At 34.9% G+C, this 22,803-nt stretch overlaps 1 protein-coding gene across 1 annotated transcript in view; it reads right to left on the bottom strand.

Annotated features, from left to right (window-relative positions):
* LOC149572537 (uncharacterized) overlaps positions 1–22,276 on the bottom strand; it is a 52,913-nt gene extending 30,637 nt beyond the window's left edge. The window contains exons 1-7 of the mRNA XM_089815852.1: positions 21,430–22,276; positions 21,133–21,330; positions 20,948–21,018; positions 20,692–20,797; positions 19,835–20,604; positions 19,199–19,723; positions 17,552–17,905 (exon numbers count right to left, since the gene is read on the bottom strand). Coding sequence (XP_089671978.1) covers positions 17,552–17,905; positions 19,199–19,723; positions 19,835–20,604; positions 20,692–20,797; positions 20,948–21,018; positions 21,133–21,330; positions 21,430–22,276 — 2,871 coding nt within the window. The remainder of the gene's footprint in view (positions 1–17,551; positions 17,906–19,198; positions 19,724–19,834; positions 20,605–20,691; positions 20,798–20,947; positions 21,019–21,132; positions 21,331–21,429) is intronic.
* Positions 22,277–22,803: the final 527 nt, after the last annotated feature.

Raw genomic sequence — 22,803 nt, 5'->3', positions numbered from 1 at the left:
AAAATTGTAATGTGTATGTTTATTGAACTCTTATGTTTTGATAATGAATTAAACTATGACACAATATTTAAACAAATTTATATGAATTGTTGAATTGTCTGGAATTTTAGTGAACTCGAAGACCATAGTGAATTTGGCAACTAGAGAAATGGAAATTGAAACCTTGGTTGAGATCAAAAACATTATGAACTACAATACTTGAAAATGAAAATGAGAACTTGAAAACCTATAAGTGAAAATTAAACCTTGGTGTTTTCAAAACCTAATGTATTAAGAAAGTTACATTATATGTATTCTATGAGATGTATGATCTACTAATGTTAAGTTCTGGGTTGACTTAGTTCTTTGACCAGCCAGGATGTTTACTAGAGGCTTGGGAGTTTTGTTCTCTGATATCATGATGATGTTTTGATTATGATCTTTTATACCCAACCATGGTAATGTTTCATGTGTGTTCTATGATTGGTTTGATCTATTGGTGGTTATTTCTTTCCAGTGTTCTTGTGTGAAACTGAGGTGAATGGTGTGACTTATACGATATAACCTTTGAGTCTTTGATTAATTATCTTTGGATTGCTTCCTAGTTTCTTGTATAGGACTGAGGTAATTATTTGATTTGTTCTTGGTGATGTCATGTTATGACATGGATTTGGTTTATGTGTACTTGATTTTGGATCAATCCTATTAGGATGATTGTATTGGTGGAATATGTGATTATGATCATTTATATTTCAGTACTTTCTAGTTGCTTACTTAAGAACTGATGTGTGATTTATGGTCATTTAAGATCTTTTTCTTTTGCTAAGCTTTGGGTAGGTTATCTATATACCATGTTGGAAAGTGGCTTGCAATGGAGGCTGAGGACCTAAAGAGGCTGGTAGGTAACCCATTGAAGGTCATTTTAATAAGTGATAATATTTCATTAAATGAGTTTAAAATGAATTAATAAGACATTGGTACCACAAAAAGTCACTAGGGGGTCTGAAATATTAAAAGACTACTAGGGTAACCTTAGAGCTAACTTGCTAGTATGCCTTGTCTGTACAAAAGGATATTGATGCCACATAGAGATAATAGGGGGTCTAGAGTCCATAGTGGTTATCAGGGTAACCTTAGAGTTGGCTCATGCAATGACACTTGCCCACTTGCATAGTATATTTCCTACGTGTCTTGTTGCCTCTGGGATTAGTTAATACTTGTGTCTTGGTACCCTTTGAGATAGTTTACTTTCAGGTGATTCCTTGAACTTAGATGTTGGTTTTGAATTTTGAGTTTGTTATCCTATTTGGTACTTAAGACTATCTCCTCAGCACGATGGGAGTCGACCCTTTTCGAGTTACCATGAGGTCGAGTGGTAGTGCATTTTCTTTTACCATTGAGATCTATTAGTTCGATGTCATGGATGGAGTTCCCTGATCTGCATTTCCATTCATCCTATTCTTGTGTACTATGATGGATGGTTATACCTATTGTATTGTATTTTATTTTAGGGATCTTAAGAGGTGATGTAATCTATTTTATGATGTATATTCTTTCAGCCTTTCATACCCTATGACCTGTACAATGGATGATTGTGCATTTTGACTATTGCCAAGTGGCATTCAGGATAATTGTATATTATTTAAATGGATTCAAACTTGTGGTTATTCTTTAATGTGGATGTGTTACAGTGGATGATTGTGCATTTTGACTATTGCCAAGTGGCATTCAAGATAATTGTATATTATTTAAATGGATTCAAAATTGTGGTTTTATTTTAATGTGGATGTGTTATATATATTGGTCTTAGTATTAATTAAACTTAAATGTAATTCAACATCATGGGACCCTTGAGAATTGTAATATATTTTATGGTATGTGCTTGGGTGTATGTTATTGCTTCCACTATATTATAACTGTTGTTGTATATTATCTTTTCAAAAAAATATGTTTGGCAAACATAGTGAAACTTTAGGTTAATTTCTTTTTGGGTCCCTAGTGGGGTGTTACATCTCTAATATCTTTTTGAACATTTGAAAATGTGTTCTCAAATTTGAAACTTATAAATTTGTTAAAACTGACTTAAACTAAATTCTCAAACTAACACTCAACTCTGACTTCAGGTTTTGTCCCTTTGAACTTTGAAACTAAGATCACCATAACTAAACTCCTTAATGAGTAGCCACCTCTACTTTTTGAATCATGAGAACAAATGAATCTTGCAATACTCTGACATCACCTTGAATTGACAAGACCCCCTTCTCACCATATGAAAGTATGGACTTGTTTGAAATGAAAATTGAACCTTCAAAACTATTGGACCATCGAACCATTGATTTTTTGAACCACTTGAACCTTGTTCAATAGGTACAAAGTGGTTCAGAACTGCTTCATACCATCTAAATCTATTTGAACTTTGATAGCTGTGTCATTTGGTTCGCTGTTATGACAATCAATCTGAACATTACCTTCATAAAGCAAGACTCTACAAAGCATTTTTTAATACATATTAGGGGAGACTAAGGGGTAACATATGAATAAGTTATCAAGGGAGCTAGGTTTCCAAGTTTTAAAATTGGGGTTCAAAACACCAACTAACACTGAGCTCACTCAGTTACCAAAGGAACTTCATGAAGATGTAGTGTTAACCGAGTTCACTTGGTTAACATAAGAAAATCATTTTTGAGTTAGTGTCTACAGCGTAGGGTTGGCTAATCAAGGACTTTCTTATTTTGGCATATTGAGTTCAATGAATTTGTTTGTTGGTTCTAGCTAACTAAGGAGATGAATATTAATTATTCTAAGTTGTATTCAAGCTGACTTGACAATTGATACAATATAAGTATAAGGCCAAGTTGAGGATTGAATGTGTGCAAGTGGATGGAAGAATAAGAGATGCTTGGAGCTGCAAAGATACATTCAATCAAGAAGGATCAAGTATTCAAGCAAGAATTAAGATCAGTAATTAGCAATTCAGTTGCATCAGAAATTAAGTCATCTCATTGTTACTCTCTAACCATTGTAGTAGTGATCTAAATCTCTTAACAGAGTTATCTTAACAACTAATTGTAAATCCTCTAACAAGGTGGCATTTCTAGATTGAAGTGTTTAAAGACCTCTAACAAGGTCACTCCTAATAGGGTGATTAAATCCTCTAATAGGGTCACACATAGTAGTATATTTTGTAACCTTTAATAGGGTTGGCTCCTAATAGGGCTCACTTTAGAAGAGGTAAAATTAGTAACTAGTTGCAATTGGTGGTTTTTTCTAAATTGGGTTTCCACGTTAAGTCTTGGTGTCACTTGTGTTCATGTTATTTCTTGCATGTGTATGCAACTAAGTTAATTAAGGTTGATCACAAGAAATATCTTAAGATTTTCATGTTAAGCATTTGTTGAGTTAAAGTTGTTATTTCAGTGGTTACCAAGTTATAACATATTATCAATATTGATCGAGTGCCTATGTGTTTGTCGAGTAATAGTATTTTCAGTAGTGTTTATGTTTTGTGCTAACATCTAAGGGATCTGGGATTTATTTTAGTGGTAACTAATTCTCCATTCCCCTCATACTTACTCCTCTTATATTTCCAACAATAAGATCTACGAGATAGAGGTAATTCTATGATAGAAAAAGTTTTCCCCAGGGTATATTCTCCCATGCTTTGCTCTTTTACATCAACTTTTAGGTCTAATGACTTGGAAGTAGATGTGACATTACTAGGATCATGACTCATAGATGTTGGTATAGCTCGATTGTGTGGTACTAGAGATTATGTTGATAATTTCAATGGATTACAATATTACAAAGGATTTGGATCCCCTTTGATTGCTATCTCTTGTCCGTTATGAGGGAACTTCAAACATTGATGAAATATTGAATGTACTTCAAGAATGGAGTGAATCCAAGAATGCCCCAAGAGAATGTTATATGATAGGTCCATAGCCATAACTTGACAAAGTACATCTTTGACCACATGACCAACTTTGATATGTAAAACTAATGATCCTTTAGATGATCTTTCTTCCTCATCATAGCATTTTATTGTGATTTTTTTTTTAGGATCTACAACATTTTCACAATGCAAGGACTCATTTTAAAGTACTTATATTCAAACCAACTCCTCCATCTATCAGAACTCTTTTGATTTTGTGATTTTATACAAGGACTTCCATATGGAGAGGAGCATTATGAGGTTGGTGAATAACAAGATTATCATGTTATATAGAAGATATAAAATATGGTGTGGTTAAATGTCCTACCATAGCTTGGAATTGATTGCAATCTAGATTTGCAGGGACTATAGTTTTTATAAGAATTTTTTAAAAGATTTTTCTCTATGATGGCAACAACTGGAAAATATCTAATATAGATATTTGGGTTGGTGTTTTCTTCAATTTATCCAAAAGGTTGTATTGCTTTGACATTTAGATGTAGATTTTGGTATACAGACAACTTTAGTTTGAGAAATAGCTAGTTTGGATGAGACACCTTGTAGTGTGACCTTGGCCTAATTTCTAGTGGTAACATTAACATGTTTGGTTTCATCCTTCTCATGGAATATAATTACATTGGAATAATAGTAAGAAGGATCACATCCAGACATCTTATTGAGGTACTTATAGGATGTTTCATTATAGTTGGCTTGATTGTCACTCTTATTGTTGGACACATTGCCTTTCTCATGATCTAGAAGTGGATCTTTGAACAGAAGATGTATCTCATTTAGCAATGTCCAAAAATCTTTACTTACCACTCTCTACCAAGTCTTGTATCATGTGTTCTAATCTTTGACAATCATTTGTTTTATGTCTCTTGCCTCTATGAAATTCACAATTGTCATCATCAATCCACCATGATGGTTTCACTTTAGCTCATAATCTCTTACTTTAGGAAGCGTAATGAGTTTCTTAGTGATTAACTTCCTCAAAGTTGATTCAAGAGACTCACCTAAAGAAGTGAATATTCTCTCCTTAGATATGAAATATTTTCTTGTAAATGACTAATAGTTTCATTTATTGTTGGGAATATTTTGAGTATTTTGACTTGTTTGAGGAGTAGTGAATTTATTTCCCAGATTCAAAATCGATCATAATAACTTGACATTTCGTTTATCCACTACTCTATCATTTACAATGTTCTTGTTTTTGTTCCAATACTTGGATTTATCATTGTTGGTATTGGAATTCTTAGAGGAGCTAACATTGTCTTTTGTGTAAAGTTTTAATTCTCCTTCTTTTACCACAACATCCTCAATTTTTATACCATTTTCTATGAGCTTTTTGAAGTTTGGGGAACATTTTAATTGTACTCTATGGCTCATGTATGGTGTAAGACTTTGTATAAGGATCTCCATCCTTTCATATTTAGGAATGATTCTTGGATATTTTGAGAAAAGGGGATACCATCTGTGTAAAAAGTTTGAAATGGTTCTCCATTCTTTTGTTTTGTATTGATCAAGCATTGTCACTTCATGTCTAATATGTAGGAATATTGTGTCGCAAACGTATCAACTAGTTCATTGAAGGACTTGATACTTGGTGATAACTTAGAAAACCATTCCATAGTTTGGCCTCTTAAATTTCGTGGAAATAGTGTCATAAGATAAGTATCACCATGAGCTATTGCAATGCTGATAGAACAAAATTCTCTAACATGGTCTTGAGGATCCATATTTCCTTTGAATTTGTCAAATTTAGGTACCTCAAAGTAAAGAGGAAATGGATTCAAGACTAAATTCTTTTAAAAAAGATATGGACATATGTATTCTAAAGTATACCTCTTGGTTGAAAATCTAGTTTGAATATATTGGATTTGTTGTTGAAGCATTTGGATTTGTTGTACAAGAGGATCCAATGATAAAGTATGTCCTTATGAAATGTTTCCATAGATATTTGAAATTTGGGTCTTGTCATTTTAAACCCTTGGGTATTTATTTCTTAAATATTGATTCCTTGAGTATAGAACCATATGTATTTGTATCCTTGTTGATAAGGTCCTTGAGATGTTGAACTTTGTTGTTGGGGAGGTGATGCAGAGGTATGGTTCACATTTACAACCTTTTTCCAACGATTCAAATACATGCAAGAATTTGGAACCCTCAACTATTCATTGATAACTTTCATAAATGAAATAATGAAGCCAATTCCTTTGGTAGGATAACAAAAGAGTGAATTACGAACATTTCCTCCAATTTATAGCCAAATTTGGTGCATAAGCACCAATTCATTGGATGTCTTGTGGATAATTTCATACTTTTATATTTAATATGGTCTCATTATTATTTAATGTCCTAAATAATAGCTAGAATCCATTCAAATCATTTTGTAAGGTTATTAAAGCCATTAAAGTCATAGTTACCTATAAGGTCCTCAAAAAGTCAAGTATGGTAAAACCACTCAAATGTAGAAAAGTAAAGTGGAACTGGTATAATTTAAATCTTAAATTCATTTTAATAATATTTTAAAGGATTAGGAAAATTTTGAGGTCATTTGGATAATAATTGTAAAAGTTGTTCAAAAGTTGCCAAAATTATAATGACAACTTTTACAACTCAGTGATAACTTTTTAAAAGTTTGTTAAAAGTTGTTAATAAGTAGTTGTAGGTTGGTTGAATGGTTTATTATGGTTCCAAATTTTATAAATGTGGTCTCCAAAATATGAAATTTTAAGTTTGAGGAGTTTGAAGAAGGATTTGGAATGGAAGAAAACTTATTTTTTATACTACATATCTCAATTTTTTGGTAAAATTTTCCTACAAATTTTTTAATGTTCTGATTTGTATGAACCCATTTTAAATGATCCATAACTATAAAATATATTTTCAAAAAGGTATATAATTCAAATTTCATTTACTTTTTGTTTAGTTGATTTTCATTATGTCATGGCCATTTTGGTGAAGATTGGTCAAATTCTATAGTAAGATGTGCAATTTTGGAAAAATTGCGATAACTTTTGTTTCCTAGCTTGGATTTGGCTATAAATAAGAGAAAATGTCATAAATTCACCATTATTATATCCTAAAAAATTATTTGGCATCATTATTTCATTTATGAAAGTTATTAATGAATTATTGATGGTTTAAAATTTTGCCCTAGTTTGAGAAACTGTTCTTAAAATTGCAAAATGTTTGCATTTATTTAAATGGTTAGAAAAATGTTTTAAATGTCAACCATACCTATGCATCTTATTGGTGTCAGAGCTATAAAAATTCTAGGAAAAAGATATTGTGTGGTTGTGTGTTTATCTTTTATAGGTTGAAGAGGGAACCTAGACATTGAGAGACTAAGCCAATAGAGCAAAGAGGAGAAAGGCCTGAGGGGAGGTATCAAAGACAAACATAAGAAAGGTAAACAAGACTCGCTTGAGAATTGATTTATTTAGGTAATAGATGCATAGTCATTTGTTGGGTATGGATTCAAAAAAGAAAAAGAAGGAACGAAAAAAGAAAGGAGAAGAGGAAAAGAAGATGCAAGAGAAGATGGGAAGAATGGAAAGAGCATTAGATGAAAATAAAAGGAGGTTGAAGGTACTTGCCACACTCCTAAAGAAATTAGAACCCAATAGTGAAAAGGTTCAAGATGATGAAGTAATGAAAAATAGTGAAGAAGAGGAAGAACCTAATCTTGAAGAGGTTCAAGAAGTTAGGGAAGAACAAAGAGAAACAAGGATAGAAGAAACAAAAGAGGAAATTTTGATTGCATCTAATGAGAAGGTTGAACCAATTGAAGACTCCATAAAGATTGACATTTTTTACAAAGATTATAGTGATTATTTTGAAGTATTTGCATAAATAAATGAGGATAATAAATAGATAGTAGAGAGTGATCATATTTATGATGAAATTGATGGTAAAAGGGAAAATTTGCCAAGAATATTTGAGTATAAAGTTATAAACTTTGTGATTTATTTTGACACTATCAATTGAACTTTGTACATGATTTTGTTACTATGTTTATTTCAATGCAGGTGATGAAGAAATAAGATTGGAAGAGACATAAATTTGTTCTTAACAAGTTCATATTCTTAAGGAAAAGGATTGAGAGACCAAAAGTGAAAATGAAGAGATATTTGAAACCCCATTTCCAAGGGACTTGGAAAACTTTTAAGGTTAGAAGTATGGTGTAGGAGTACGAATTTAATGGATGTCTCATGGATAATCTCATGCTTTAAATTGTCTTTAATATGGTCTTATTATTTTGTAATTTCCTAAAGAATAGTTGGAATCCATTCAAATCATTTTGTAAGGCTATTAAAGCCATTAAAATCATAGTGACCTATAAGGTCCTTAAAAAGTCAAGTATGGTAAAGCCACTAAACTATGTAAAAGTAGAGTGGAACTGATATAATTTAGGTCTTAAAGTCATTTTTGTCATATTTTAAAGGTTTAGGAAAAGTTTGAGGTTAATTGGATAATATTTTTAAAATTTCTATCTTTTTTCCAAGTAATAATTGTGGAAATTTGATAGCTTTAATTGTAAAAGTTGTCCAAAAGTTTTCAAAACTGTAATGACAACTTTTACAACTTGGTGACAACTTATTAAAAGTTTGTTAAATGTTGTTAATAGGTAGTTTGATGCTGGTTGAATGGTTTATTGTGCTTCTAAATTGTATAAATTTGGTCTCCAAAATATGAAATTGTAAGTTAGAGGAGTTGGAAGAAGGATTTGGACTGGAAGAAAACTTATTTTTGATGTTACACATCTTAGTTTTTTGGTTTTTTTTCTTGCAATTTGTCTGATGTTTTGATATTGGAAACTCATTTTAAATAATCTAGATCTGAAACATATATTTTTAGATAGGTAGATCAGTTATCTTTCATTTGGTTTTGGCTTGGTTGATTTTCATTATGTTTTGAAGATGTTATGGCCATTTTGGTGAAGATTGGTTAGAGTATGTCCTAGGATGAGAAGTTTTGGCAAAAACGCAATAAATTTAATTTCCTTGCTTGGATTTTGATGTAGAGGTATGGTTCACATTTACAACCTTTTTCTAACCATTCAAATAAATGCAAGCATTTCGCAATTTAAGAATAATTTATCAAACTAGGGAAAACTTTAAAACCCTCAATCAGTCATTAATAACTTTTGTAAAAGAAATAATGAAGACAATTTCGTTGGTAGGATATAATAACAATGAATTACCAACATTTCCTCCAATTTACAACCAAATACAAGTAAATAAAGTTATTGCAGTTTTTCCAAAACTACTCATCCTAGGACAAAATTTGACTAGTCTTTACAAAAACAGCCATAACGTCTTCAAAACATAGTAAAAATTAACCAAAAAAAAAAGAAAAATGACTCATATACCTATCTAAAAATATATTTTTCAGGTCTAGATCATTTAAAATGAGTTCATACTGGAATCAAAATATCGAACAAATTGCAAGAAAAAAAAACCAGAAAACTAAGATATGTAACATCAAAAATAAGTTTTCTTTCATTCCAAAATCTTATTTAAAACTCCTCCAAATTAAAATTTCATGTCTTGGGGACCATATTTAAATACAATTTTCATCATAGTAAACCATTCAATAAACCTACAACTACCCATTAACAACTTTTTAAAAGTTGTCACCAGGTTGTGAAAGTTGTCATTATAATTTTGGCAATTTTTGAACAACTTTTATAATTATTATCCAAAAGACCTCAAACATTTCCTAAACCTTTATGTATGGTTAATTAAGACTAAAAGTATATTATTTCCACTCTACTTTTATACATTTGAGTGGTTTTACGATACGTGACTTTTTTAGAACCTTATAGGTCATTATAATCTTAATGACTTTAATAGCCTTACAAAATGATTTGAATGGATTCGAAATATTCTTTAAGACATTAAATAATAATGAGACCATATTAAAGAAAATGTAAAGTATTAAATTATCCATGAGACGTCCAATAAATTAGTGCTTTTGCATGAGAAACACCTTGTTGAAAACCTTGTGTTGGTATTTTTTGGATATAACCTTGAGTATGGACTTGTTGGGGATAATCCTATTGTGTAAGTCATTTTTGGTTACCCCTTGTTGATAAGGTCCTTGTGAATTTATGTTTGGTAGAATAGGACCTTGTTGGGTATACCTTGTAGAGACAAACTTGTTGGGTATAACCTTGTTAAGGAGGTCCTTGTGAAGTCAAACTTGTGGGAATACGACCTTGTTGGGTTACACCTAGTTGAAAAAAACCTTCTTAGGTATAACCTTGATAAGGAGGTCCTTGTGAAGCTAATATTTGAGTAGGTCCTTAAGATGTTAAACTTTGGTTGTGACCTTGTTGGAGTGGATTATGTGACAAAGGTCCTTGAGAATTTGAACTTTGTGATCTAGGACCTTGAGATGATGAAATTGTTGAGAAGGACCTTGTAAGGAAAAACCTTATTGAGTAGTATCTTGTTGGTTTAACCCTTGTTGAGGAGGTCCTTGTGTTGAACTTTTTTTGCATAAGACCTTGGGATGTTGAACCTAGTATAGGATCTTGGAAAGATTGACTTTGTTGAATAGGTCCTTGTAAAGGTAAAGTACCACTTGGTTGTGAAGGACCACTTGGTGCTAAAGGACCTTGTGAGTTTGAACCATATTTAAAAAGATCTTATTGGGTTAACCCTTTTTGTGGAAATCCTTGATCACTGAAAGTGTTCCTAAGTTGATTGTGATCAAAATCAATAGCTAGATTTACACCTTGTTGTGCAAGTATGAGGAAGTACCATTCTTTATCTAAGTCTAAGATATTTTCCACTGTCTTTTGAAACCTAGGTTCTTTCATGACTTCCTTGATCTCATCTTCAATTGGTTCATCATCCATTGAGTACTTCGAGATACTAACAAGTTATGTGGGCCATGCATTTACATTATCATTTGTTTCTTCCATGGTGTCTTCTCGTTGTTGTGCTTTCAATTTTTTAGCTTCTAGTTTGTGTTGGAAATATAGGATAGGCTAGGTTACTGAGAGGGGAGGGGTGAATTAGGAACCAACAAAACTTACTCTTATTTCACCAATTAATCCTTCATATTTATTTTGATCTAGTTGCATGCATGAAAAAGTAAAAGCATTAAAATATTCATAACACTTTGACACAAGATATGGTGACCCAAAAACCTTCCAAATAGAAAGTAAAACTGGGGTGGGGATGATACCCACAAGCTTTAGTACTATAGTATAAAGTTGGTTGGTAAAGGCTTACAATTGATCACTTCTAATGATCTGCCTTATCAAGAGTAATAAGGACTGTTAGGTCCACCTTGCTAAAAGGATTTACAAAATATACAATGAAATATGTGCTTGGTAAAGAGATTTGAAAAAGACATTTAAGTCCACCTTGTGAAAGGATTTAATTGTTCCACCTATTAAGATGAACCTCAGGTTCTGATACTTAGCAAACATTGTCAACACTTGGCATCATCATGCTCTTGGTAGACATAGAATCTGAATTCATACTAATCACTTCCAAGCAATCTGAACTCAGTTAGCACTAGCGACTTGGTGAACATTATGAAACTCAATATATAAACTAAATCACTTGGTTGATGCTGCAAGACTCGGTCAACACCAGGACTGTGAGCTCAATATAAACTGAATCACTTGGTTGACACTTCCTGACTTGGTCAACACTTGATTCAGATCATTGATGTTGCAAGCTTAGAAAATACTGGAGACCATGGTTTGCACTATGCAACTTGGTAAATACTATGAAGCTTGGTTTGCACTGATATTCATTAACTTGATAGATATTGTTCGATGTGAACTGAATACTAATTCTACAACTCGATAGCAACTGTAGAACTTGGTAGAACCTGAATTACTTGGTTAACACTATAAATTGTAAGATAAGCTCGATAGTTGCCAACCATTTGATTAAATGTGAGTCACTAATGAACAAACTTGACCATAATGTCAACAATCTCCCCCTTTGGCATTAGTGACAAAAAAACTTAGCAATCAAAAACTAAATTCTCAAAATTTCAAGTTCAAAACAATCTTTAGTCTCCATCTTGTGTCTTCAACTTGGTAACATACTCTATTTTTGAGATTTTTCAAAATTGCTTTTGTAAAGATGTCTTATGATTAATTGTACATGAATATTATGCTACTCCCCCATACATATATACATATTATACTTTACTTACTATATATCTCATATCTTTATATCACATCCTTCTCTCCCTTTTTATCTTATCTCATCTTCTCCCCCTTTTTGACATAAATGCCAAAGTTGAATTTACCTTCAAAATCAAGAATGTACCTTCAAAATCAATGCCATTATCTTGTCTCAATTTTCCTATAACACCTTGTTTGCATGTAATGTAATCTGTACTTCTACTAATAACTCCATCATGTGATCAACTATGGAGAAGTTATTATCATGGATGAGAGTTTTGGCATGTGCAATGTGTTTTTGCAATGCATCCATATTTGGGAGAATCATGCCTTGGATATCTACAAGTGTGACCTTGATTTTGGCTTCTTCCCTTAATAATTTTGCTTGCATATTAGTCAGAAATCTAATCTTTGAGTAGTGAGTAGAACTGTAGCTCGGGTCAAGTGACAACTGGTGTGCACTTGCCTTCAAGTCTTCATCTATCTTAGATAGTTTATCTTTGATTTCTTGAGTGAATATAGATGTATCACACAACTTGTTGAATAATGAAGTAACATTATTTGTAGAGGTTTCTAATGAGCTAAGAATAGTAGATAGTTATACTTGATATATTGTAATTTTCTGTGACTTTATTCTCAATTTTCCTCTCTTCTCTTTGTAACAACTTTTCTTGTCCATTTAGATCTTCGTTGAATTTCTAAACAACTTTTGCTAATTGAACCAAAATAGGTTGTGTATTATCAACCTCAGTACTTAGTGCATGTACAAGTATAGTCTTCACATCTTCAAGCACTTGATTTTCTTTGCTTTTCTCTTCTTTAAGATTCTATTTCTTAGCTTTCTTCTGCAATAGTTCACCTACGATGTTCATTTGATCAGGGATTTAGAGTAGAGATATCCCAATTTGGGATAATTATATCCTCATCAAGATCAATGTCTTCTTCTTTACCTTTGTCCTTTCTTGGAACTTTAGTACTTAGTTAAGGCTTGCTCTCAAATGTCTTTGTACTTACTATTTGCATACTTGGAATAGTAACAATAGTAGAAATAGAAGGGCTAGAACCAAAAGTAGATTTTGCACTGATAATAGAAATACCTAGTTGTCATGAAGCCAAATCTAATGATGGAGGAATCACTAGCTACTTAGTAGATGAAGTGTTGATTACTTTAGTCAATATGGTACTTAGTTGAATAGGTGTAGAGATTGGTTGGGTGCATGGTGTTGCAGTTGTTGCCACAACCAACTCAGTAGAAGCTTTCTTTGAGCTTGATGACATTAAAGCTTTTCTCAGAGAGTGAGGAAATGAGGCCATAACTACTGTTGCAATCTTCTCTGGGTCAGTTTCCTCAATGCTCTGAATCTCAGGGGTATTCTCCTCAGTAGCTTCCTATTCTTGCTCCTCATCATCCATATTTACATCATCTATTTCTATATCTTCTTTATCATTATTGTCATTTTCTTCCTTGTCATCTTCATCGCCTATATCACTAGAATGAACAACAAAATCACTCTGTTGATGAAGTTTGTAGATATTCTTCCATTTGTTTGAAGTTGTCTTCACCACATGTTCAATGTCATTAACCAATATCATGCAAGTGTTGAATTTCAGAGTGAGTTTTTCCTCATTTTTCTTTATAGATTCTTTCACCTCTTTATCACTAAGACTCGGCATGAGCTGCCTTAGAGTCTATTCAAATATATATTTTGCAATTTTCCTAGCATTTTCCCATCTAGGCTTGATTCTTTCCATAATCTCATTAGGAATTTGTTGTGCAAGTTGATCAGGTGAGTATTTCCATTTACCTAGTTTGGACATTATCATGTCTTCAACTTGCTTCTTCTCATCTGCATTCCTAGTTTCATATCTGTAGTGTCTGCCCCTAGTTTACACTTTTTCTATTATTGTTGAACTCTTTTAGGCCAATTTTATGCTTATGATTAGTACCATTTTTTTGAGATTATCATATATTGTTTTAGATTTAGTTGATTTATGATGAGATTACGTAGTACTCTATACTTCATGTATGCATAATGATTATTATAGTGTTTTCAGTTATTGATGATGAATAGTTAGATGGATTATCATACTTGTTTTCTTATGGATACTTACCCCATACTGCATGTGTAAGGTGTGTGTGTATGTTTTCTTTATGTATGGCATTTCTGATGTGGTTAAGAAAGGAAGTCATAGTCACCTGCTAGTCGAGATCTACACAATGCACCATTTTCTGTGATTGCTTGTTTAGCTTAGTATATATGTGTTTGTACATGTGTGGATTTTATGCAGATTGCAGGTACTGAGTATCAACTTCCTGAATTGCTAGGATGAGCATACCCTATCGCATTATCTCAATGGTAAGAGAGGGGAGATAAATTCTTGAGTCCAAATCCTAACCTTTGAACCAATTTGTCCTAGAAAATTAGGACAAGTATGTTTTCTTTATGGTGCCATATTGCATGTGTGTGTGTGTGTGTGTGTGTGTGTGTGTGTGTGTGTGTGTGTATTTTCTTTATGTATGGCATTTCTGATGTGGTTAAGGAAGGAAGTCGTAGTCACCTGCTAGTCAGGATCTACACAATGCATCATTTTCTGTGATTGCTTGTTTAGCTTAGTATATATATGTTTGTACATGTGTGAATTTTATGCAGATTACAGGTACCGAGTATCAACTTCCTGAATTGCCAGGATGAGTGTACCCTATCGCATTATCTCAATGGTAAGAGGGGGGAGATAAATTCTTAAGTCCAAATCCTAACCTTTGAACCAATTTGTCCTAGAAAATTAGGACAAGTATCTGAGTTGGTTACCTTCTGAATGTGTCATATGACATTAATTCGTGATTATAACCCTTTAGTTTGATCTTATATGTATTTTCTATGATGGGTTTTTCGTATTTTGTTTTATAAGTCTTTGGTATTTTTTTTATTAATTAACTCAGATTAAAAGATTAAATTAATGATTTAATTTAATGGAAAATTATTATGGTGTTTTTAATATTTAATTATACTTAATTAATTGGGAAATTAATTAAATAAAAAGAATTAAATTTTAAGATAAAAGTTATAAGTTTAATTTTAGAACATGATAATATTTATTTAATTTAATAATAATATATTTAGAGTTTATTTTTAAATAAATGCTAGATATTATTATTATTTAGGATAATAAATATTTTTATCAATTAACATTTTGAAAATAAATTAAGTGAAAAAGATATTAACTTATTAAAAGTTTTAAGAGTGCATAATGTATGCATGAGATTAAAATTTAACAAATTAATTGAAAAAAGAAGTCAAGTGAAATTAAATAAAGTTATTTTATAATTCAATAAACGTGCATGAAAAAGATAATAAAAAGATAATAAAGAGTTAAAGTCTGGTGAGCAAAGAGTTCTCTTAGGTGATCGCACAATTACTGCCCCAATTTTAGGAGAGAACTCCATATCACAATTTGAGGGTTCATTTTCAAAGGACCAAAAATTTTGGGAAGAGGAAAGGATTTTAGAAGAGAGAAGGTTTTTGAGAGGAGAAATTCCTTTCTCAATCTTCTTGGGCATAGTGATTAGCATCAGAGTCCAGGTAGATGTTTGTGATTATTCGCACAGTTTACTACGCTTTTTCTTTTCCTATCTTCATCACAACTATCAAATGGTTATCTAAATAATTCTTGTGATGAATGTTTCAGTATTGTGAATTTCTAGCATGTATGTCAAATCTTCTATACATGGGAAGATTAAAAGATCAATATTATCCTTCTTTAGTAGATTTAAAAGTGGGAATTGAATGGGGAAGGATTTTGTATTAAATTGGAAAATTTCAATTGAGAATTCGACCCGTTGGTCGTATTTCTTATATCAAATTAAAGTTGGAACATTTTATTAAAATAATATATATTTTTAAAATAATTTTAAAAGAGGGGGTTATTGTTTGAATTAAATTGTATATAATTTAAACAAAATAAAAAATGGGAAGGCAGGGTTGTAACACCCCCACCTCCCGCCTTACCTTTTACCCTGTGACTTTTATTGTCGAGGATGTTGCTCACAACCGTGCTTGCGATAGCAGCAACATGGTTGCTACGGTCGCAGTACGACTACGACAGCAACCATATTTCATATGGCTTGGATTCAATTTAAAAATCACATGTTAATTTTTATTTATTTATTTATTAGTATTTAAAAATAGTTTATATTAATAAGTTTTAAATATGAAATATTTAAGTTATTAAATTTTTAATTAATTAAAATTTAATTTAGTTTCAATATGATTTAATTATAAGTTAATTTAATAAGATTTTATTAATGTATTATTATTATATGATAAATAAATTTAAAAAGATCTTCTTCTTTTTTTTTTCAAAAAAGGGGTAAAAATTTATTCAATTAAATCCCGATTACAGGAGGCCTTAGGCCCAACAACCAAATCACCAACCCAACATAGTTACGATCTATCCTTATCCACTAATTACTTGAAGATCCCACTAAGATCAGCAGGAAGATCATCTCTATCAGAAATATCCCAACCAGCACCCTTCTCTGATGCCCATTTTGCCAAAACATCAGTCACTCCATTCCATTCCCTAGGAATATGACAGAAAAGGATCCCATCCACAAAGCTACTCAAGTGGAGAATCTCTCTAACAATAGATGCAATTTGCTAGGTAGATTCATCCACTCTCCGGTTATTAATCATATCCACAACTATCTGAGAGTCAGACTCACACACCATTCTCCTCCATCCAAGAGAGCAAGCCCACTCCATAGCCACTTTAATGGCCAAAGCCTCCATCACGTTATTGGAATGAACTCCTTTGTGTATAGAGAATATGAAAATAACATTACCATTTGCATCTCTCCCAATCCCCCCACTCCAGCCTGTCTAGGGTTCCCACGGGAGGAACCATCAGTGTTAATCTTTAGGACTACCGCAGGAGGAGGGCTCCATCTCCCCACTCTACAGACCTTCCTCTTTCGTGGCTGATATCTCTTACTGCTACTAGTTTCAAATCCTTTATCCACTAATCCTAAATTTTTGATAATACGAGAATCCCCAGGATCCACCGGCTTTGACATATCACATTTAGCAAAGATAGTCTCTTGAAGCCTGGATAGGATCAACTGCCATAGTTTAGTGGCTCCCAAGTTGGAATTACAAAAAATTCGACGGTTACGCTCCAACCAAAGATTCCACAGAATGAAAGAAGGTCCAATAGCCCAGGCCACTTGAAGGAATGAAGTTTTCGTAGGGGGTCTGCCAAGGCTGGCCCAAAATTCAATAAGAGATACAACATGAATACATCTATGGCACCATGCCTCCCACCACTTATGCCAGATCTCCCTAGAGAGAGGACATAAGAAAAACACAAGAGGGTCCCTGAAATCCTCTTCGCTGGAGATTATCCCAAGTAAGACACTTATTTTGTGCAACCAACCAAAGAAAAAAATTACATTTCGGCCAAGAAAATTTATTCCAGACCTGCCTCCACCAGGGAACCTCCTGAATAACATTACATTTCCTATCCAGCCGAGCATATCCCTGGGCCACACTGAACTTACCTTTTGGGCAAGGTCCCCACACCAAGATGTCTTTGTCTTTAGAAGAGCTACAAAGCCTAGAGAAGAGAATATGTGCCAGTTCAGCCTGATTCTTCGGGGAGCCCCCTGTGGGCCAAAGCTGTGGATCCTTCCAGCTAACCACCTCCATCAAACCACACCTCTGGACAGCCTCGAAGTGAGCAACCGTGGTCCAACCTACAGAAGAAAAAACTTGATACGGAGGTCGAAGGTGGGGAAAATTGGAGAGAATAGGAGGGTGGCCATCCCAAGAATCCTGCCAGAATAACACACTTGACCCCTCATTACAGATCCAGAAAAGACCATCCTTAATTAAAGGAGCACCCCTTTTAAGGGTGTCCCAAATAAAGGACCCCTTACCATCAAGCTCAAGTTTGGGAATATCCTAAACCTCCACTCCTGGGAAATACTTATGGGTCAGAATCTTGGCCCAATCCCGGTCTTGATTCTTGCACCATCTCCAGTATAACTTTGTAGCAAGAGCTTTGACACTGAGAGCCATACATTTAAGGCCCAGACCCCTAGAAAACTTAGGCAAGCAAACAGTGTCCCAGTTGACTAAGCTCCATTTAGAAGATTGAAGGTTGCCTGACCAAAGGAATTGTCGTGACAAAGCATCAAAATCTTTCATAACTCCCACGAGAGGGGTTTGCACTAAGCACCTGTAAATAGGGAGGGCCTGAATCATAGTCTTGAGCAAGGTAACCCTCCCAGCTGATGAGATCCACCTATGTGTCCAATGCCTCACTCTACTACGAAATTTGTCAACAAGACCTTGCCAATACTCTTTCCGTTGAGTCCCCAAAGCTAAAGGAACTCCGAGATAGATCAAAGGGTGGGATCCAACTTGAAACCTGAGAATTCTAGCGATCCTGAGCTAAATCGACTAAGGAGTATTAAAGAAATAAATAGAAGATTTCCCTTCATTAATTTTTTGTCCAGAAGCTTTTAAATAAATATCCAAAATCTTTCTAAAGTTCCTTGCCTCGTTGGTAGTAGCCAAGCCCATCAAGCCAGTATCATCCACAAATTGGAGGTACGTGTATGAAGGAATATCATTACCCCACTTCTACCCTTGAATAAGTCCCAACTATGCTTGAGATTTTATAAATCTACCTAAGCCCTCTGCCATAATAATAAATAGATAAGGAAAGATAGGATCCCCCTGGCGAAGTCCTCGAGAAGCAGAGAAAAGGTCAGTAGGTTCTCCATTAACATAATCAGATTTCCACAATCCATTAGTATGTGAGCAATGTTTCTGGATTAGATTGTGTGAGTTTTTTTAGCATCAACGTTTCGGATCATACTACATGATCCATCATCAGGACAAGAGAACATCAGGTTCTCCATTGATAAGAATCGAAAAGGATGGGGACGACACACAGCTGAAAACCCAATCCACCCATTCTGTAGAAAATCCAAAAGCTAGAAGCACACGACCTAGAAAGTCCCAACTAACTCGGTCATATGCTTTAGCTAAGTCGAGCTTAATAAACATAGCCTTTTCCTTGGACGAGGCCATAGAATGAATAGCTTCTATAGCAATCACCACCCCATCAAGAATATGTCTCCCACTGACAAAACCTCCCTGTTCCTCAGAAATCAGAGTGGTAAGGAAAGGCTTGAGCCTTTCAGCAATTAATTTGGTGATGATTTTGTACGTGACATTACATAGAGCAATGGGTCTGAACTGGTCCAACCTGTTAGCGCCATCAATCTTGGGAATGAGAGCCAAAAAAGTAGCATTCATAGACTTGAGCATTTGTTTATTTTGATATGACTCCTGGACCAAATCTAGAAGATCAAGTTTAATAATCTCCCAAAACTCCTGGAAAAATTCAATGGGAAACCCATCTGGGCCTGGGGCTTTACCTTTCGGCATACCAAAAACCACTTTCTCCAATTCCTCAATCATAATAGGTTTTAAAAGATCTCTGTTCATACTGCTGGAAACAAGATGAGGAATGCAGTCTAAAATAGACCTAGTCTCTTCCAAGGAAGCAGGATCTTCCCTAGAGAAGAGTTGAGAAAAGTATCTAATGGCCTCTGAAGCAATTGCCTCCTTGGAACATAGCTGATCACCAGAAGTAGAGACTAGAGAAGTGATAGAATTCCCAAACCTGTGGGCCTTGACAGTGTTGTGGAAGAAAGTAGTGTTTCTATCTCCCTCCTACAACCAGTCTACCCAAGACTTTTGTTTCCAAAATATTTCCTCCCGAAGCTCCCATTCTTCAACTTCCTTCAGAGCTGAGGATTCTTGAGACATCAAATTTGGAGTCATGCCTAGGTCCCTGATTTGGCGAGTGACATTATTCAACCTAGCTTGAGCATCACTCAACTGCTCTTGCAGGTTTTCAAAACACTGTTTGTTCCACTTCTTCAACTTGAACTTAACATGCTGAAGTCTCTTCTCGAAGGTGTACATAGAAGTTCCATGTGAAGGCTTACCCTCATACCACCAGGCAATCGTAAGCTCATGTAGGGAGTGATCCCTCAACCACATCAGCTGAAACTTGAAAGAGGGATTCTTGGAGGTCTTGAAAGGGGTGATAGAGAGCCTAATAGGCCAATGATCAGAGCCTCTCCAATCAAGAATTTTTGAACTGGTAGTCCATCTACTATGCATCCAATAACAGGATACTAGGAATCTATCGAGCCTTTCAGAGATAGCCTCCATCCCATTCCTTCTGTTATTCCAGGTGAATATACCAGAGTTGGGTTTAACATCAATAAGATTCAAAGAATCAATATTATCGCTAAGCATTTTAGAAGAAGGACCCAAACGGGAATGTCCGCCCCTCTTCTCCTCTAGACTCGTAACAACATTAAAATCTCCAGCCACAATCCATGGAAGAAAGGGGTCCAGAGAACGGACAAACATAATATGAGACCACATATGAGATTTACCAACCAAGTCACTAGGAGCATAAATATTAGAAAATAAGCACCTTTCACCTGTCTCAAAATGAGAAGCCAGGAAGGAGATAGAAGGCCTGCTCGCAATCCACCACAAAGGAGTCACCTTCATAGGATTCTAAAGACAAGCAAGGCCCCCTGAGTTCCCATGAGCACTTACTCCCTGCCAGCAACCTTGGGGCCAAATCTTTGGTCCACAGTTATTCAATTCATCAACTGAAAGCTTAGTTTCCTGAATGAACAAAACATCTAGAGAATGAGACTATCAATCTACGAACAACCTTTTGTCTAGGGATGTTGCTCAACCCCCTCACATTCCAAGATAGAATAATCATTTAGAGGACTAAGAGAAATGAGAGTCAATGGGCATCACTAAGCCTACCTCAACCAAAGTCTCTCCCATCATCTTGACCTTCTCCTGATCCGTCTTCCTTCCACTCTTAGCAGACTTCTCTGCGGTCCCCTTTTTAAAAGGCTTCTATTGTAAACCTAAAGTGGAAGCAGTTTTAGCGCCTTTTGTATTATCATACACCCCTTTCTTGCTGGGAAGATTTGCACCTGCGATACCTGGAGCTTCACCAGGATGCGACCCTCCTGGAATATCACAACTAATCTCCTGAACCACTCCATCTAATCCAACTGGCTGGCCTTGTTCTTTCTCAGCAACCTGGGTCAGAACCCCATCCTCCTGGAGCTGGGGAGCAGATAAGGACCCATCACCCAGAGGTAACTCCATAGGGATTCCTTCCTCTTGAATCAAATTCTCTAGAACATTAAACCTGTTAAAAGTACCATCATTTTGTCTATTTCTCCAAGCTCTCTTCTACCCCTTTCCTTTATTACACGGCTTAACTGGGATAAAACCTTCCTTATCCGCAGAGGGACCATTTGGCATCTGGGCCTTACCCTTGTCTTCCTTAGGAGACGAAACAGTGGCTGTAGCTAACTGAGAAGATTTATACCTGGGGCATTTGCACTGTAGGTGCCCATACTCACGACAAATCCTGCATCTAAAGGGTAAAGTCTCATTGTCCAACTGTTGAACCCATGAAGAAGTGCCCATACAAATTTCCATAGAGTCAGGAAGCGGATTATTCAGATCCACTTCTACACAAATTCGAGCATATGAAATTACTTTTCGGTCTTGGGTTAGTGTGGCCGACCCAACCGGTTTCCCCAGCAGAAGCAATATTGAATGAAGGATGTCCTCTCTCCAAAATTCCAGAGGCAATCGAGGAAGCCTAACCCACACAGGGACCCGAGACGGTATCTCCTCAGCAGAGTTAAATCCAATGTGCCAAGGTTTGAGGAAAAGCCCAACCTGGTTAAATAAATATGGGCCCCCCTCAAAGACCTTGTTCCTGTCTGACATACTTGAAAAAATGACCAAAAAATAGTTGTTGGCCGCTAGAAGAATTTCCATATCCCCTTCCAAGTTCCATATCTGATGCGCCCACGATTCTAGCACAGGAAGGGAGAGCCAGAGACCCAAAAACTTACAAATGAGTGCATGCTTGCCCCAATACTCCACATCCTCTAAAATCTGTTCTGGTTGAATGATTAACATTGGTCGATCATCAGAGCGCTCCAAAAATCCATTCTTCTTCTTGATACGGACAGAATCTTTCGATGATGATGCATGCATCCCAGAAAAAGTATTGAAACCCTTACCTTCAAGCCCTCCCCGCAAAAAAGGAGAGGACTCAGCCATCACCAAATCCTCAGAGAAAATCTGAAATGGGACCTCCAATTTCCCCATGAGCAAGAACCAAAATCCAAACCCCAATCAATAAAAGAAGCCACAAAGCCCACCCCCAGTTGTATGCCCCACACTGGCTGCCCCAGAATAAGGAGGCAACGGATGCAGGCCCGCCCCTGCCGGTCTCACCACCGCTCGAGCAATCAAACCCACCCTTCAATCCAAAACGGTGCCGCCTGCACAGTCCGCCCCTGTGGCCAAAACGTTGCGCGAACGCCACCACCAACGGACGTCCAAACTGCGCCTAGGGCACACAGGCCCTCGCGCCTGCAAAACTCGCAACAGTCACCATCCGATTTCTTTTATTATTCCCCTTGCTCGTATTTTTAAAAAAAAGAAAAGAAAAAATATTATTTTAAAGTATAGTTATACATAATTAATTAAATTGTTATTAATGTTATAATAATTTTATTAATAAAATAATAGTTATTTTATTAATAATCTAAAAAATTATTATTAAAGAAGTGAATGATATTTAA

The sequence above is a fragment of the Cupressus sempervirens genome, chromosome 2, assembly GCF_028749045.1.
Source record: "Cupressus sempervirens isolate cs-2001-9-10 chromosome 2, ASM2874904v1, whole genome shotgun sequence".
Lineage (NCBI taxonomy): Eukaryota > Viridiplantae > Streptophyta > Pinopsida > Cupressales > Cupressaceae > Cupressus > Cupressus sempervirens.
The sequence above is the reverse complement of the archived record's forward strand: the minus strand, read 5'-3'. Positions and strand labels throughout refer to the sequence as shown.